The following is a 17,936-nucleotide window of genomic DNA, read 5'->3' as shown; positions in this document are numbered from 1 at the left end:
AATCGTATCAAACCAGGCACTTCTTCAACGCCAAGTTTACACATCACTGTATAACCCTTTTGAGGGTTATCATCTTCATCATCGCCAGTGCGCGTGTTCAAATACAAAAGTCGACCATATTTTTCATTTTTTATGGCATGAGTCATTTCTTAAAAATATAAAAATAAGAAAAGAACCTCTCTTATTGAAACACGATCATAAAAACGTGAACAGTTTCAGTAAGCAGATAAAGAGAAATCGCAAGACTGCAAAGAATTATAGAAACCACCATAATCAAGAAAAGTGTTCTATTCTTGATAAGAGTATTCTAAAAATAAAAAAATGAAAAAAAGAGGCGTAAGATTGATTTTACTTTTACTCTCAATAGTAGCGTTTCTTCTTTGACTTGGTTTGTCGACGTCGTCGATTGGAGATGGTTGTTGTTGTCTTGCGAATTTTTCGTTTCTTTCGATTGGCAATTGCTCGAGAGTTGCATCGACGATAAGGTACCATTTAATTGATCCAGTCTTTAAACACACGGAGAGAGAACGTGAGAGAGACAGGAAGAGACAAATTTACATGCACAGAAAACAAAAAGTTAAGCATCGATAAATTCTGACAGTTTGATAACAAGATTCAATTCTTTCTCATAGAATCGACGAGCAACACGTTTTCCAGTTTTAAGTTTAACAATAAAAAAGGTAGGCACATGAGTGCCAAAGAGAATCTCATCAATTTGATAAAAATCACTTTCCCAATTTGCTCGGGCGCCTTTGACGAATGTTGTCTGCTTGTCACGATTAAACGGGATTCGAACAATATCGCCAACGTCGAATTTTGTCTTTCGCTCTCGCGCGATTTGGTTACGCTTCTGCTCCATAAAGTCAAACAGTTGTCTTGCATTATCACGAGTGACATCAGCTGGTTTCATTCCGATTGCATTGTGAACGGTATTGTTGTAAGCATTGGCAATATCTTGTAGTATTTTATACCATTGTCGACGTCCTTTTTTAAAGAAATATTTTTCAAGGCGTTCTTCAAGCGTTCGTCTATAATCAAAATTTTAATTATAAAATAATTTGAAAATCTTACATAACACGTTCAGCTAAAGATGCTTTATGGGGTCCATCGACTTGAACAGGCATAACTCCCCATCTGTCCAACATTGGCCAAATCGAACTTTCAAATTCTTTTCCACGATCGGTAACCAAAAACGTCTGTCCAGGCATATCCATATGCATGAAAATATCTTCCAAATTTTCAGAAGTCTCAGCAGCAGTTTTTTGATACAAAGGACGAACAAATAACTGACGAGAAAGTCCATCCACAACAACCAAAATATAGCGATAAAGATTATTCTCCCAGGCATCGTTTATATAAGCAACACAAATATCAGCAAAAAGAGTCGTATAAAGTCCAGTTGCAATTACAGGATTTCTGGAGAATTTTGAAATAAACGGCTGGTGAACATTGATCATGTTATTATAGCGTTTGAATTTTTTCATATCCAAAGCGCTATATTGAGAGGGACCTTCAACAGTCAAATCATTTCCAAAAATTTTCGATGTCGGATAAGGGTTGTTCGGCATCTTCTCCTTCTGTTCCGGACTGAGGGTGGATGATTTTTCTTCGCTTCTTTGCTCTGGCTGTTGGTGGTCGTTGTTGTTCATCGTTGGTTGCTCGCTTTCGACGAATGATTCTGGTGGCTCCAGTTCGACGTTTGCCGGCATCGTGCTCATGTTTTTGTCTGTTGAGGTGGGGGTTGACTTCCCATTCGTTATTGTCCGAGTGAGCATAGTCGGATTCGTAGACGGTGACTCTTCCTGTGTTTCCTTTTCGGGTAGCGTAATTTCTTGAAATCGGCTGCTCTCGTCGATCAGCGAATCTGACTTTCGTAGTGGAATATTCTTCTGCATCGGATTCAGAAAAACGCTTGGAAGTTCGATCTGACCGTCCTCGCTGCTCCTCGCCCCGATAAGATTTGTCATATAAATTAGACCTCCTTGTTCGCTCACTAGGGCTGGTGAGAGGATGCTTGCTTGAATATTTTGTTGATTTGTTGCTTTTGAATTGCCGATTCCGATTTGATTTAACTGGCTCGACATTGCGCTTTGCCACTCGTCTAAGCTCTTGGCCACGTTGCGATTTTCTGTTGGTATAACGGCTGTCGACGCTTGATTCATCGGAATCAACATATTTTTCTCTCTTTCTGCCTCGAGCCACTCCTCGTCCGTCTTCGTCATCAGAGGAAGACTGTTCAGACTTGTATTTTTTCTCGTCGTCGTCGTCGTCGTCGGACTCTTCTTCTTCTTCTTCTTCCGAGTCGAGTTCGGTTTTCCTCTTTTCGAAGCGTTTTTTCGTAAAAGCTTCTCGTTCTCCTTCCGAATTTTCGTGTTCGCTTTCTTGATCAACGCGTCTTCCACGTCTTGGCGACGATGAAGCTCCTTCAGGGCATCGCCTACCACGGCATAAGAGTATTTCTTCGACGAGATCCGTTTCCTTGGCATTATAATCGGGAAATGGGTGCTTTCTTGATGCAGGTGCTCGAACTCTGATTTTTCCCGTAGCAGGATTTCGTTCCAAAAATGAGAGAATATAATCCACTTGACCAAATGAAATATAAATACCGCTCGAAGAATCTTCTGATAAATCAAACTCGCAAGTTTCCTCTTCTTTTGTTTTTGGAGCGCGTAATCGAACAGCACCAGTTTCAGGATTACGAACGGCCGAAGATGCGAGCAATTTTAATTGATAATTTGTGAAAAAGAGACCTCCATGAATCGGCGATTTTTCATTTCGCGGTGCGACCATTGACCGTCAAAAACGTGCTTATTTTCTCTTTTTTTGTCTCTTTATTCTGACGATGAACTTGACTCGATGGCGCTATTTATCTGTAAGTTGTCTGGCACCTCCAGCGGATGAGTCAAATATACAGTATATAAAGTTTAATCTAAACACTTTTTAACAACATAAACAACCAATCAAAAGAGAAAAAGATCACTTTTTTCACCAGAGAAAAACAATCAAGATGGTTCCTGTCCAGACTGAAAACGAGCCTTTTTATGTTATCGCTGAAGCTCCGGTCGGCCGTCAATTTACTGGCTACGCGAATCCAGTGCGATTTTATGTTCACCGTCGTGTTAGCGAAATCCTCTCGGAAGTCGTCAAGCACGAATCGTCGCTAATTGACGAAGAAAAAACTCCGCACTACACTGCTCTTATCAAGCAAGGTTTCAACATCACCTTTTTGCGCGCTGAGCTCGACTGCGAGACCGAAAAAGAAAAAGAAGACTTTGCCAGGCTTCCACAAGATCTTTTCCAAAACTACCGACTCAAATTCAAGATCATCGGTTACAAAGAAAACGCTGCCACCACGAATCCTACAGAATACAAGAAAAGCCCATTGGACATTCCCGGCGTTTTCATCTTCTCTGAATGCACTCCACTTTAGTGCGCTATGTGCCTGGCCTACGTTTTGAACATCCCTGCTCTCTTCACATATCCGGAACAACTGGAAGTGGAAAAAGTTTTTTCACAAAAAATGTTATCGAATATGGGGCGATTTCAGGGCCCATCACAAATATCTACATGTTTTTGCCAAGAGTAGAACCCGTCGATATCAAGCCGCAAGAAGGCCAAGAATTATTCTTGATAGAGGGAATGCCATCACAAGACTGGATTGATGAAACATTCGATACCGGTAAAAATGGTGACGCTCTCATTGTCGTAGATGATCAATGGTCTAAATGCATCGACAGTAAAGTGGTGGAGTTTTTATTAACGTTTGGCCGACGGCACTTGGGAATATCTATGATTTTTATATCCCAAAATTATTATGAAAAAAGTAAAATGTCAATTACCTTGCGGTAAGTTTTTTCAAAACAAAATGAACAACTCTAACTTTTTAATTTTAGGAACTGTATGACAGCAACAATTCTTTTTCCAAATGCAAACGATGTTTCCGTCAACAAAACCATTTGCACAAAGATGGGTGTAGCTGAGGAGTACAAGTCCGCAATGCGTCTTTTTAACGAAAGAAGAGTTGTCAATCATAATTATTTAATAATTCGTCAAGATATTACTGTACCTGATCAACCTAGAGTTTATACGAATCTATTTGGAGAAATTCCTAATTTAGGCCGTTTCCCTGTTCTCTTTCCAAGTTCAAATTCAAGACAACAATAAACAACTCTTTTTCACTCATTTTCCTCGAAAATTAGTTACTTCTTTCAGCTGCGCAGCGGTGGCGGCGGTCGTTGTCGTAGTCTTGAACATCTGCAACATCTGCTCAATGGTTTTTGACAAATATATAAACAGAAAAGTGACTACCAGTCACTCAGTTACAACTTACAAAATATCTACGACAATGTTTTCCGAAATCAAAAAGTCTTCCGAAAGAGTTTTCGACGCATCACAAAGGGCAAGAAATACTCTATTGCAAAGAAGCAGTACGAATACGAGATCAACAAAACCTACTTCCTGGGCGAAGACGATGCCGCCCATTTCCACTTTGAGCGAATGGCAGAAATCCGAAAAAGCTACACAAAAGAATTTTGTATGCTCGCCAATTTGTATTAATAAATATTTATTAAAACAGAGTTGTAGTAGTAGATTATGCGAATTATGCAGCAAACATGAAATTTATTGAGTCATTTTAACAAATGTGTTTTAATGAAATCAAAATAATAATCTCTTCAATTTGACTCTCCAAAAATACTCCGTCAAGATTCATTTTTTCAGGTATTTCCAAAAAGAGAAGATGATGGCAGTTGAAACATTTCAAATAGGTCACTTCAGAAGTATGGTGGCCCTACTGTAAGAGTTGAGCTTCATTTCTTCAATCGAATCGGACTCTTAACAAAACATTTTATTCATGAAACAGACTTAAGTGTCGATAATGTAATTGACGCATTTGACGCTTCATTTCACTCTAACTTATGGGTACCAATGAGAATTGCAAAAGTTTCATTTTTGAATCGCAGCTAAAATTTATTATCATGAAACGATTTGGATGAACAGGCTTAAAACTAATGTTATCATTTTAGCAATCTGTGGCATTTTTTACGACGAGAAAATCTTCTTGTTGCATTTTAAACTTAAATTTAGCAGTAATTTGACGTCTCCCTGATATTCCATTAGATGATTTTCAAGCTTCATTTTAATAACCTACAAAATATAGAATTTAATTCAAAAATTTCGATTTATACTATTCTAGAATACATTTGTTTATTAATCAGTTCTGCAGTTTACGGGACGAAGAAAATGAGGATTCATTTCAAAATTATTAATCTCTTACATATTATCTTAGCTTGAGACGTCCACCCGTTTAGTGGAGACTTATGTTCTTCCATGACATCAGCTAAAACGATTAGACGGAGGCTTATATTCTTCATTTTATAACAAAAAGTTCATTTTTTTTGGTTTTTTTGTTTTTTTCAAGATCTTGTGACAAAAAAAGGCAAGCAAGCAGTTTTAAAGATTTTAAAAAAGCGACTTTAGTGGGAGCCTGCGAAAGTGTGCCACAGCGTGGACCGAGAACTCAAAAACGACCTCGCTCAATAAATCAATCGATTCTCTCTTGACTACTCCACAACCGCAAATTAACAACAATAAAACAACAAGATTTCAGTAAAAAGATTATATTTTATTTGTTTTTTGTACAAAAAACAAAATAAGAAAAAAGTTCTTATTCGGGAATGACGAGCTTGTCATCTCCCATCTCGAAGGTGCGACCAGACTTGGTGATGATGGTGACACTGAAGTCGCCGTTGCGCATGTTGGCCTCCAGATCGCCAAATTGTCGCAGAAGGTCGTTTTCCAATCGTCGAAGCTCTTCGATGATTGCCAAGCGCTCCGCGTGTCGGAGATCCTCCAAGCCGAGCTGTCGGAACAGATCGTGGCGGCGATCTGAAATAATTATCAGCTAAACTTTTTAATTTTCAAATTTAAAAACGTAGTTGAAATAAAATTATAACTGTTAAAATCTGTTTTTTTTTAATTAACATTCTAGAACTAACTATGATTAAAATATTTACCTTCGCTGGTGAGCAGCTCATCTGGCGCTTCCATGCGAGGTTGAGCCGGGCGACCAGTGGATTGAGGCTCGTTGTTGAGCACTCGATCGTTGCTGCGAGCGCGCTGGGCACGGATGGAGTCAGTGCGTCGGGCAGAGCGACTAGGTCGCTGAGTTTCAGGACGGGCGAGTTCAGGCTCGCTTACGCAGCTAGAAGACGACGAGGTTGACGAAGCGCTTTCGACAACCATGTCGAACTCGGGCTTTGTAGAAGCGGAGCGGGTATTCTAATATTTCCTGTTAGAAATTTAAAAAATTTTTCGAGAGCTCCGCTCTTTTCTAATTTGGAAAAAACTTACCGGCATTTTTCCAAAAAACGGCCTTTTCTTAGCTACGACGAGTAAGAACTGATCAAAATCTCAAAAACAGCCCTGAAGTAAGGCAAAGTTCTAGAGAATTTTACCTTTTTAATAAACTTAAAAACAACTAATCGTTATTTTTTTCAATTTTTTTCTTAAAATAAACAATTCTAGAAACATGATGTTTTTATTTATTCATCATTTTGCTCACAGGCGCGCAAAAGAGGAGTTCCATATCGGCTTGCGCTTTCTTCAATAAGCAAATCTTGCGAAGCCCACTTTGAAGATTTCAAGCTTGCCGAAGATTTGGAAATGCAAGAGCCCATTTCGATCTTAATAAAAAGAAATTTTAAATTTTTTTCTTCCTAATCGATTTTATTGGTGAGAGTACATGGGAAAGACAGTGATAATTTGGTTTTCCAAATTGACGAGCTCTGCCACATCCATTCAGCACGACTGAAAAAAAAATGATTAATAATGATTTTTTGAAGATTGATTACCGTTCTACTGATTGCCAGGCGCTGGGTTGAGAATCATCGGGTAGAGGGAGTGAACGCCTGCCATCATCTTCAAAGTGACGTCTTTGTAGATGTAAAGAGGGTTATCCGCTCCCATGTTGAACCAGAATGGATCGTGAAGGATCTGATTGCAGAATGCAATCTTCTGGGTCAGCTTAATTTTAAAATTATTGTCTTTTTTAAATGACAAATTTACCTGAGGCATATAGGGATGAAGAGCCTCATGATTGGGTGGATCCTCTTCATATGCGATCATGGTCATCAGAACGAAGTCCTTTGCCATATTCGCAACCTGCTCCAAGTGACCGATTTGGAGGAGTAGTTCCGGAGTGGGTGGGATACCCGCCATCGTCGACGAAAAGTGCGTTCTCTTTTACTCTTTTTTTCAAATTTTGAAATTGATAAATTAGACATTGATTTTATCCAGAAGTAGTCGGAAAATCTGGAAATGAAATTATCACTTCTCGAAATGAAAAAAGAGGGAAAAGAGCTTTCTGAAAAAAGGAAAATCCTTATTTGGAAATCTCTCGCGATGAAATTTTTTAGAGAAAAAACAAACAATTGTGATTCTCTCATTCTAGAAATTCTTAAATTCCTTCAAAATTAAATAGATGTCGCTCTGTTTTTCAATTTATGAAAAGTCATAAAGAAATTTTCATCTTTTTTTATAGAATGGAAAGAGAAACTCCTTTTACAGCTTTCCATGATGCTCTCCTCGCAGTTGAAGAGCAAATTCAACAGTTGATGGAACGTCGAGATGGTCTTCTTTACAGAATAGCATTGGAAAACGCTAGAATTCAACTTGCCTACGAGCGACGACGTACGATGCTACATCGGAGACAACAAGGAAGACCGGCAAGACGAGTCCCTACCCAGCGTCTGTCGCAGAATCCTGAATAATAAAAGGTCATTATAAAAATGCGCATCCCTTCTAATCAGATATTAATAGAAGTATCAAATATTCACGAGCTGTCAGTCAAAATTCTGCAAGTCCTGCTTAACTGTAATCCATCATATTTCTTGACATCTAATTTTCCTGTGAATTCATGAGCTCGAAAGAATAAAAAACTCGTTTTTATATTCAAACATATTGTTTTATTAGAAAAAGCAGATTGTTTGCACAGGTTTAGTTTTCAAAAGAAAATCTCTTCTTCTTCTTGACTTTCGTTGTTTGCCATTTTCTGTCGAGAGCAGGAACCCACAAATCTTCGTAAACGATGTAACGCTCGGTGAGGCTAAACAAAAATAAGTTTTTAAAAAGTGTTTTAATAACTTACCCGTTGAAACGGTCAACAAGCTCGTACAAGTGTCGAATGCGGTAAGGATGGAGCTCTCCTCTGATGTTTGTGTAGAGAATTTTTGAATTGATTCGGTTGAGGCCTTCCAACACTTTTGAAGCTCTTTGCACTGCCCCGCTATCATCGTTTATCAAAGTTGTCTCTGGCTTTGAAAAATATCCAGGTTTTTCATTAGGGACAGGTATGAAAGGGTTATCAAATATAAACATATTCTACAGATTTAATGATATCCTTGGATATTTATAACTAGAAGCAGAGTGTTCGGCTGGTGGCGTTGCACTTTTTCGCGATGGCGCAATTTCGAAAATCGATTTTTTTTTCTTCCTTTTTTGCCATTCCATCTGAAATACAACTCGTAGAAAAAAGAGAGTGAAAACAGGTGTTTTTTATTCCACAATTTTATCAAAAATATTATTAAGAATGCCTGTTAATGATAACAACGAAGACCGCCGTCTTCCACACATGAATCAACTGTACCATTCAGACGAACGCTACCGAAACGCTGTCGACTTTTACCACAACATGGATTTGCAACAGCTTCAGCATCATTTCCTCCTTCAGATCGGAAGATGCTTTGCTTTGGTCTACAATAGAAATCGCGAACTTTCAAACGCAATGCGAAACTTTGTCAATGATCTCGAAATGCTTATTGCCGAATTTGAATAAATTCTGTTTTTACTGAACGAATTCTTTCTATTTGAAATAAAATCGAAAAACAATAAATTCAATATTTAGTTCATTGAATAAATATTTTTCTAGTCTATTTTTAAAAATGATTTGTTATTTTACGAAGTCGAATGACATGTAAAACCACGATGTGAGAAATATTAAATAAAATTATTTACTGAATATCGACGAAATGGTCAGTTGACTCATGGTAGAAGGAGCAGGCTTTCGAAATTCTACCTGGAATCGATATTGGTGCTAGAGGTGTGTGGGTGTCCGGTGGTGGCGGTGTGGAGCAAAGACCTTTTCCGGTTCTGTTCCTCAGTCGACTTTTGTCGCTCGAGGGGAAAGGAGCTTTTTCCTTTTTCCTCATTTCTGGACAAAGTCGTCTGCTGATTACTTATTCAGCAAGTCATCAATCATCTGATGGCTCACCTGTCAAAATGACTCAATATCATTTTAAATCTGCATAGGTATGCAAAAGGAAGTCTAATTTTCAAACGAACCGCGCAAAAGGCGCTCAGCCAATGGGGTACGAGAAAAATTAGCAAAACCCCGTGCATACCTATACTACTGACGACGCCTTTGGCGAGTGCACGGCCAGTCCAGCGCAATCGGCGCAGCGCACCCTACTTGCATCTACCCTACTACCATTTGGCTGCGCAGAGCGCGGACGTGATTTGGAGACGGATGATCTTGAAGTGCGCGCGGTTGACGGACGCGGTCGGGGCTGAACAAGATTGAAGTCAAACCATCCGAGGAAAAGTTTTTTTAAATATCATCCTTCTCTGCACACAGGAGGGCCTTTATCTAAAGTTCTCTAATTGCTTCAAAAATATAACAAAAATTGGTTTGCCAGTTGGCAATTAAGTTATCAATCATCAGAAAAAAAATTTATCAGCTTTCCGTCGCGCCATATTTAATTTGTGAAAAATTACCTTGGTCGGCCTCTCTTCATAATTATCATCAAGCTGCGTCTTTGAATTTTTCAAAATGCTCTTCTTTTTGTTTACGAATCCACCCGTGCCCCTTCCAGTATCGGAATAGATCTTGGTCGGTAGATCAAATTGAATCTGCGACGTTCTGCTTCGTGGCTCTCGATTCTGCGACTCAGACTCTTTGAGCTTGATGCGGGACTGGGACTTTCGATTTTTCGGTTTCAAGAGTTCCGCTACATCACTTGGGTTGATCGATTGCCGCCTGAAATGCGAACAGTTACAGTAAACCTCTCGAAATTCCCCGAAAATCGATGCAAAAAGAAGACCTGCCCCTTTCTCCTCGAATAAGAAAAAAATGGAAACCTGTTTGTATTCTTGCGCGGTGGAAAATAGACGGCCTGTTCAAGTGCTTCAAGAATTGAATGAGGCTCCCACAGCGGGAGATCCAGTCGCGAAGAAAGGTCTGTAAGCTCTCTAACCAAGTCTCCAAGTTGCGTGTAAATATGCGGATTCAACACTCTGAGGATCGGCCGACTCGCAGCTACTTGCATCAATCGAAGAGCTTAAAAGGAAGAAGTTAAGGGAAACTTGTTAATTAGAGCATCCACTGACCAGTTCTGTGCAATTTGACAACCCCATTCTTTTGCTTTCGCTCGTCGCGCATCCTCTTAATCAAAGTTGTCTCGTGCTTGACAGCGTAGAACTCGCGGGCGAACCATCGATTCGACTCGTCGTCGAAATCCTTGTCCACATCCTCGACATCGCTTGGGACTTCATCCGCAAGCTGAGTCGCCATCCCTTCTATTTCATTGCGCAAGTGCTCGAGTTGTCGTTTAACATCCACTAAAAATAATTCTGGGGAAGATGTAATGAATCGATCTTTACCGGAAGAAGATATCTTCGAATTCACTTTGCTAGGTGTGCTGCTGAATTTCGATTTCGACGAGGAAGCATCGTTCTGCATATGTTTGTCTCGTTTTTTCTGAGTGACATTTATTTCAGACGGCGGCATCTGAATCGCGGAAGCAGCGGTAGGACTTTCAATAGCACTTTTCGCACGGCGCATTCGTTTGGCTTCTATCCTCGCCAGCTTGAGGATATCGTCAGACATCACGGAAGAGCGACCAGTCAAATTAAAGCCAGCTGCACTTGGCGCAGAGTCCCCCATCTTTGGCTTTTCTATGAGCACCAAGCCCGGGCGAGTGACCGGGCCGACTGTCGGTGGGTTCCCGTATGCGGCCGATCGAAGGCGCAAATGGGAGGTTCCACTCATTCTAGAGGGTAAAATATTTGATTAGCAGGAATCATTAGCTGAGACAGTGCTGGACAGACGTCAAATAAATAAGTCTAGAATGGAATCTTCCTTCCAAGGAAATCTTGTACATGGAAACGCTGTTTGAAGATAAAAGATACATGTAATAAAGATGTGTACAAATAAATAAGTTTTTGCAGCGAGATTCATTGAACTAGAGCCATTGAATTTTTCAATTTGAAATTGATCAATCAATGCTACTGAAGTAAAAGCTAGTGGCAATAAATAACTAATAGAAACAGTTCTCTAAATGAGAGTTTCTCCAAGAATACTTCGAGAACGAGTATCATAGAGCGAATACATCTAAGATGTCAAATCTGCGAAGAGGCTAATTACGGCTTGTTGAACAAGACTAGTTTCAGGTTGGAAATTGGAAGTGTTTCAATTCGGAACATGAAGTATTTTGAGGCTGACAGGGTTTTGATGTTAATTGGGGTCACATTCGTTGAGCAGTATTTTTGGATGCTTCTTTTAGGATCAGCGTGATCTTGAGCAATAAACTGTAAGAACGAGAATAATATAAGTTAATGGAGACCAGATAAAGTTAGTTAATTGTTACGGCCATTTTGTGTCATTTGAAAAATCTTGTGGTCTTGGTGATTCATGAAAAAAGATCCTTTCCTTTCGCCGAGTTTTTTGAGTTCCGGGACGGCTGTGCGTCTCGACTTTTCTTTGGCGAGCTTTCCACTAATGCCGCCAGCTTATCTCGGTTTAGCAAGACGGTCGATAAAACCATCGCTAGAAGAACTAGCGCTGGGCCAAGTTTATTTTGTCCCTGTGCTTCAATTAGAGGATAAATTAGGTTGTTTTTACATCAATGTAGTCGAATCATAAAGTTATCCTCTCCTTGAATTGGTGTTTCTGACGCTTGCTGGTGCGTATATCTGAAACTAGCGTGTTTCAAAGGAGCATTGAGGTAAACGATCTGAATAGAGCCACAGTCAATTAACGAGCTCTGCCACTGTCAATTTAATACCTGGCTGCTCGAGTCATCGGGTCCAGTGAGGACGATTTCGACGGGATTTTCCGCGAACTCGAGTGGCGCGAAGTTGAAAAATGTTCCACTAAATCACGCTCTATACTTTTCCTTCGAACTTCAATTATCTACCTGTCCTCACTGAGATAAAGTGTTTCAAGCGCATTTTTCGCCCGTTTTTTGTCGCTATCAAGACTAAAGACTTCAACTTTGAGCCCTTTCAGCGGACAGGTCGGACATATTAAGACGTTCCCGCTCAATCGGGTTTGAGAAATCGCTAGAATTTGAATAAGCCAAGTAAAGAGATGGAAGTATTTTTCTATTTACATTTGAAAGCCTGGAACTCTAGGTTTCGGTTGTCCGCTTGGTCAACCTTGACTCGGATCGATTCAGGAGAAACGACGTAATTTCCTGGAGATTTGACGCGAATATCGTAAGTACAATCATTTTGCAAGCCCATTATGCGGAACTGACCATTTACGTCCGTCTTCGATTCCTCGGAGTGATCAGCGCACTTTTCCGAAACGGCTACAGCTTCCACAAGGTAGTCCGCAAAAGCAGCTTTCCAGGATTAATGATTCGTGAAAAGTTCATATAAACTAGATAGGTAGATCACTGGTTGCAAATGAAAAATGACTTTAGTTACTTACAGTGGGTTGCGCAGGTTATGCACCCTTTGTGATTGCGGCGTTGCTGCACCCTTCGCCCGCACTTTTCCTATTGTTTCTTTCTAGACTTGCTCAAAATGATTGCGTGACTGCTGCACCCTTTTTCCGCTCTTTAGGGGTGCAGTACCTGCGCAACCCACTGTAAGTAATTCCACAAATGAATCCCTTTCCTTGTGACGGACTCACGAGCCGACCAAAAGCAGAAAACTGAAATCGATTTCCTACGATAGTGAGTGTCCTATCTTCCGTTAGCGTGATTTCGAATTTGTTGGGCTCGAATTTGAATTCCTTCTTTTCAAAAATGATGAAATAATCGCCGGGCTCAAGTCGATTGAATGTCTCGTGTCCGTTGATTTTCGCGATCTGGCGGTACCGTTCTGGGCCGGATAGCTTGATTGTTACATCAGACATGGCATTTCCATCGCTATCTACCAGATCCACAGCCAAATTGGCCAGCAGAAGGGCTTGGAAGCTGTATGCTGAATGATAGAATAAAAAAAAAAATTCTAAAAGAGCCGATACCATCGTTAGGTTTGGGAAGAAAGCGATACGTCTGATGAGTAGGAGAGACAGAATATTTCAGATGCGGGTTCAAAGGACCAAAAGAGAACCGTCTTAAAAGGGATACTTTGTTGATACTGGTACACACATGTGCTCAACGAAGCATTCCACAATTAAATCGACTGTTTTTTAAATCAATCTTTTAAAAAATATTTATAGCCGTATCCCATTGTTTGAACTTTTTATTATCTCTTCTATCAAACCGTCAGATGATTCCAACTTGATATCAACTCCTTCTACTGCAGGCTCGATATCTCCCTCGATAAAAAGAGCATCAAGAGCGTCGAAAACAACAGGCAAGGCACATCCAGAAGCAGGGTCGAACGTCGAGAAGCCCGAAAAGCTCTTCGGATGAATAAACATCGTTGGCGATTTAGGCTCGATGGTGACTTTCTCTGATCGAACATCGACGGTGTATCGCAGCTTACCGCTTTCAAAGTGGCCGCCGTTAACTTGCTCGCCGTTTACTGTCAGTGTGAGTTGAGCGCTGGCGACTTTGGACTCGTCAATTTCGATTTCGACCGAAACTTTGTGACTCACAGGCGACAGGTTGACGACAGAAGGAGAGCCAGTGCTGTATTGAATTGAGCTCTTGGCGAAATTGTGACAGCCACGAGGGGTTATTGTGTACTCGCCGCCTGCCAGTGGATATTTAAATTCATTAAGAGTAAAACTTTTACTGTAAAAGTTAAATTATTTTATGATGAAAAATCCATCCCTGCGGTGATGCACAAATTATTAAAGCCAGATTCGAGCTTCTCGACAACTTTTCGATCTCCAGCTACGATTTCAACATCCGTAATCACTTCCGATTTGAGCTGCAGTCGGTAGGCTTTTTGAACGATTTCTAAGGGTACTCCTTCTGGCTCTCCCTCCGGAGCAATGGTGATTCGGACCTCTTTCTTGCTGCTGCTCTGGTCGAAGCACCAATTATCGCTGGAGACCTCCAAGGTATATTTGCCAGGATCCAGTCTTGAGTGCTCGATTTCTCGTCGGTTATTTTCGGCTTTTCCGAGGATTAAAGGCGTACGCTCCCCATTGACGTCAGTTAGGCTCGCGCTGAAGGACTGGCAAGTGCCTAGGCAGCGGACAAAGGCGGAAAACCGCCGAGTAAATCGTTTAAACTGGTGTCTAGACTGAGGCTCGGCCTCAACCTTAACTGCAATTTCCTTTGGTGAGAAGTGGAAAGAGGAAGAAACGGGGCGGAGAACGTAGTCATTCGGTTTCACGAGAAAACAGCCAGATGAACTGTCGAGGACTTTTCCAGCGCTGGAGACGAGCTCAATCGTCGTTTCGTCAATGTCAGCTTCAGCGCAGAGCTCGACGCGGGAAGGGCTTTCTCGCATTGAAAACAGTAATTTGAAAACTTTACATAAGGAGACATAATCTCATCCTTCTTCGTAAATTCATTGAATTTCTGAATATTAGTCTCAAATTTGAGACGCTAAAAATAGTGATTTATTATACATTCTTATATAAAGCTAGGATTAAATTTAATAATTTCAATATTCGAATTGATTCAATCCTATAATTTCATTTCAAAACGAGTTCCTAATCGGCCGAACAGTCGGATTATTCGAGTTAATCTCGACATTTACGGGAGTAAACTCAAATTTAGCTTTCTGAGCAAGGATCTCGTGTACACCAGGCTTGACATTTGCGAGAATAAACTCTCCATCCTCATTTGTTTTTCCACTTTTCACTCCGTCGACGAAGATGTCCACTTGCGGAAGTCCACTTCCTGGTTTCGTTTCCACTTTGCCGAAGGCTGTGAGTCCTGTGATCTGAAACGGCGAAGAGAGGACGTTGTCGTCATTGGAGACCAAGATGGGCTGGGAGGAGGGCTCGATGGAAAACACGGCGCCATCCTTTTCGTATGAAGCCTTCACGATAAAAGAGCCAGCCGGAACTTCGTTGAAAAGGAAGCTTCCATCCTCGCCAGTCAAAGTCGAATCTTTCAGATCGCCATTTTCCGTGACAAGGTCTAACGAAACTTTGGACATGGGGAGGCCGTTTTCTTCAGCACGACCAGTCACTTGAAAGCCTTTTCATGCTCGTTATGTATACTATAAGAAATAACTCTTTGAAAAATTTAAAAATGAGACATCTCATCTCTCTTAAACATGTTTTATATAATAACAAGATCTCGAATCTTTGAAGATCGTAAATTAGTGTATGTTCACAGCTTATGAAACATAAGTTGGGCAAATAAATATAGCAGATATTCAAATGGTTAAATTATTTGGCATTGAACTTATCCTTTAACCGACGGTAAGTTACCGTTTTAAAAACTGAAAAACGGATAGAATTTCGTTACGACAGCCTTTATTTCCTAATAAGTTATTAGGTAATTATTAGTAATAACGAACCTTTCCTGTAACAACGGGAGAGTTTCCAATAAAGCTGGCAGAGCCTAACTGAAGATGGACGGCCTTAGAAATGGAAAAACGCGAATGGGAGGCTGACAAAGTCGCAGCTTGGGGCTCAAATGCGTCGGAAAACTGAAAGAAGCCACCTTCCTTCGTTTCGGTTGATGATCTCAGGCCAGCGGCCGTTTCCAAAGAAACCGTTATGCCAGAAGGACCATTTTCTGCGCCAGACGATTTAATCTGCCCTAGAGGATATAAAATAGTCTGGGAAGAAAAGGATGTGTGGTCCGGGCTCAGAAGCGTAGCGGCTTAACTTAAACCTTTTCCAGGACCCTGACTCAGGTGTTCTACACAGGTTGGCGAGCGCAGAGGATAGATGCTTACCAGAATATTTGATTCCTTGGAAATTGAAGATTATATCTTGATTAGTGCTGCAAATATCACTTTCGCCATCGACGATGACGGAAACAGAGCTCTTGTCGAACTGCCAGCCTTCAGGATGAACCAAAAGAATCTAATAGGAATGAAGAAGGGCGAAGAGGAAAAGAAAAAAATACCTGGATAGGCCCGTGCCGATCGTGAGATACGTGGAAGAACCCACTTTTCGGAGCGACTTCCGTTTCAGCTGTAGGTTTCGACGAGCCCTCGAGAAAGAGCTGGACTTTGAGTTGATCGGAATCGACAGTCACAGCCTTCGGGATGGAAACATAGCCGGCGCAGCCACTGAAGGAAGCTGATACAGATGCATTTTTCAAGATGAAGAAGTTTAACAGGATCAGCCTAGTGATTCCCCATCCGATCATACTTCTGAAATCGAAGAATTTCAATATAGAAAATTTACAGTCTTAGAATTGAAAGAAGGTAAAGCAAAAAAAATATGTTTCCTGAAAATAAAAATGTCGACATTACATGATTATCCAAAATAAAGATTCAATAATGAATTGAAAATGAAGAAAATATTCTCAAAAATTGATTATTTTTCTAGAAACCATAAACTCTCGGTTCAAAGATAACTCTACTACGGAAACAGCTCTAGCCAATCAAAAAGCGCGCCCATTGATCCGGCCAGCTAATCAGCGTCGCCGATTCCCTCGACGCCGAGTCGCGGCAGTTCTGAAAACGCGAGAAAATGGAGGAAATGTACGAGCTACAGTATACTGGCTCGGTTTATACTGGCGATAAGAAAAATGGACGACTCGAGGGAAATGGCACATATGAATTCGAGTCTGGCAATAAGGTATATTCTGAATTTCGTATATATCGACGATATACTATCGATAAATATCGCTATTTTGGTAGTCACAAAGGTTTCATAATCAACGATAATAAAGAAGATTCTTTTTGCGTTATTTTATTTATATTATTTATATATAAAAAAGGAAGAGATTTTTCTACATGTCATAAACAATTTTTATGATTTTTTTATTATATTTTATATTTATTGAAATAATTGTTTTGTTTTAAGTACGTAGGAGAATTGCTCGATGGTAAATTCCATGGCGAGGGCGTCATGTACATGACTACTGGTGCGAAAATCGTCGGAATCTGGAAAGGAAACGGTTTTCAAGGAATAAAGTTTCTTCTTTCAAACCAACAGACTGATAAAAACCGGAATAAGAGGGTAAAATGATCGAAGGAAAACTGACCTTCGCTGACAACCTCGATTTCAAGCCAGAAGATGACTGGGACTACTGCAAATCACCGGACAGGCATTAAGTTGTTCTTTACTCAAGTTATTAACTTGTAATTCAGACGATTCTACACTGAAATTTGCAACGGGCTCCGAGCTGCAGGGCGGTCTCAACTGACAGATGAGCATCCGCCAAAGACGATTCCAAAGGGACATTATGATACTGGTGATGGATTTTATGATCCTGTCGAGAGAATTGTCAAGGTATTCATGACGCTGAGTATAATTGTCGAGTTCCTCAATTGAAGAATTCATCAGACGCTTCAGTTCTTGAAATAATTACTCAGATAACAAACGGTTTTTCTCGTTTTTTATGGAAGCAAATTATCAGATAATCTTGAGTGTTTTTACTTAATGCAAGATTCTTGCAGCAAGAATATGTACTGAGTTTAAATTTAGAGCTACGATGGTGGCTTCCTCCGAAACGCAGATGACGAAGAGCACCTTTGGATTTTGACTAAATGTCGAAAAGCGTGGGACGAGATCGTCGGCTTCAAAGAAAACAAAAACTGAAATCAAACTCTTTTTATCTTCATGCTCAAGCTAATATTTTTACACTAGAAAGAAAATATATTTTTTTACAAAACAA

General features: G+C 40.3%; 5 protein-coding genes across 6 annotated transcripts in view; 1 reads left to right on the top strand and 4 right to left on the bottom strand.

Annotated features, from left to right (window-relative positions):
• LOC145705660 (uncharacterized) overlaps positions 1-11,076 on the bottom strand; it is a 40,040-nt gene extending 28,964 nt beyond the window's left edge. The window contains exons 1-5 of one of the 2 annotated variants that reach the window (XM_081783145.1): positions 10,657-11,076; positions 10,384-10,614; positions 10,135-10,333; positions 9,772-10,033; positions 9,415-9,563 (exon numbers count right to left, since the gene is read on the bottom strand). In XM_081783145.1, coding sequence (XP_081639271.1) covers positions 9,415-9,563; positions 9,772-10,033; positions 10,135-10,333; positions 10,384-10,614; positions 10,657-11,044 — 1,229 coding nt within the window. In that variant the 5' untranslated portion in view covers positions 11,045-11,076. The remainder of the gene's footprint in view (positions 1-9,414; positions 9,564-9,771; positions 10,034-10,134; positions 10,334-10,383; positions 10,615-10,656) is intronic. The other variant, XM_081783153.1, reaches the window with a different exon arrangement.
• Positions 7,928-9,347, bottom strand: LOC145710943 (uncharacterized). The gene is made up of 4 exons (XM_081788657.1): positions 9,269-9,347; positions 9,074-9,225; positions 8,147-8,508; positions 7,928-8,104 (listed from the first exon to the last, which is right to left on the bottom strand). Exons 3-4 carry the CDS (start codon positions 8,374-8,376, stop codon positions 7,996-7,998), a joined length of 339 nt encoding a protein of 112 aa, XP_081644783.1. The 5' UTR covers positions 8,377-8,508; positions 9,074-9,225; positions 9,269-9,347; the 3' UTR covers positions 7,928-7,995.
• Positions 11,076-14,660, bottom strand: LOC145705649 (BOS complex subunit NOMO1-like). Its single transcript, XM_081783135.1, has 10 exons — positions 14,011-14,660; positions 13,456-13,930; positions 13,250-13,342; positions 12,901-13,206; positions 12,387-12,623; positions 12,192-12,336; positions 12,060-12,147; positions 11,931-12,008; positions 11,708-11,867; positions 11,076-11,551 (listed from the first exon to the last, which is right to left on the bottom strand). The coding sequence occupies exons 1-10, from the start codon at positions 14,632-14,634 to the stop codon at positions 11,520-11,522; spliced, it is 2,238 nt and encodes a 745-aa protein (XP_081639261.1). The 5' UTR covers positions 14,635-14,660; the 3' UTR covers positions 11,076-11,519.
• Positions 14,661-14,826: 166 nt separating this feature from the next.
• LOC145712084 (BOS complex subunit NOMO3-like) lies at positions 14,827-16,466 on the bottom strand. The gene is made up of 4 exons (XM_081789771.1): positions 16,215-16,466; positions 16,042-16,171; positions 15,654-15,902; positions 14,827-15,323 (listed from the first exon to the last, which is right to left on the bottom strand). Exons 1-4 carry the CDS (start codon positions 16,458-16,460, stop codon positions 14,827-14,829), a joined length of 1,122 nt encoding a protein of 373 aa, XP_081645897.1. The 5' UTR covers positions 16,461-16,466.
• Positions 16,467-16,710: 244 nt separating this feature from the next.
• Positions 16,711-17,916, top strand: LOC145700972 (MORN repeat-containing protein 5-like). Its single transcript, XM_081778201.1, has 5 exons — positions 16,711-16,894; positions 17,123-17,210; positions 17,276-17,366; positions 17,410-17,551; positions 17,747-17,916. The coding sequence occupies exons 1-5, from the start codon at positions 16,787-16,789 to the stop codon at positions 17,858-17,860; spliced, it is 543 nt and encodes a 180-aa protein (XP_081634327.1). The 5' UTR covers positions 16,711-16,786; the 3' UTR covers positions 17,861-17,916.
• The last annotated feature ends 20 nt before the right edge of the window (positions 17,917-17,936 follow it).

The sequence above is a fragment of the Oikopleura dioica genome, chromosome 1 (assembly GCF_907165135.1).
Source record: "Oikopleura dioica chromosome 1, OKI2018_I68_1.0, whole genome shotgun sequence".
In the NCBI taxonomy this organism is placed as follows: Eukaryota; Metazoa; Chordata; class Appendicularia; order Copelata; family Oikopleuridae; genus Oikopleura; species Oikopleura dioica.
The sequence above is the reverse complement of the archived record's forward strand: the minus strand, read 5'-3'. Positions and strand labels throughout refer to the sequence as shown.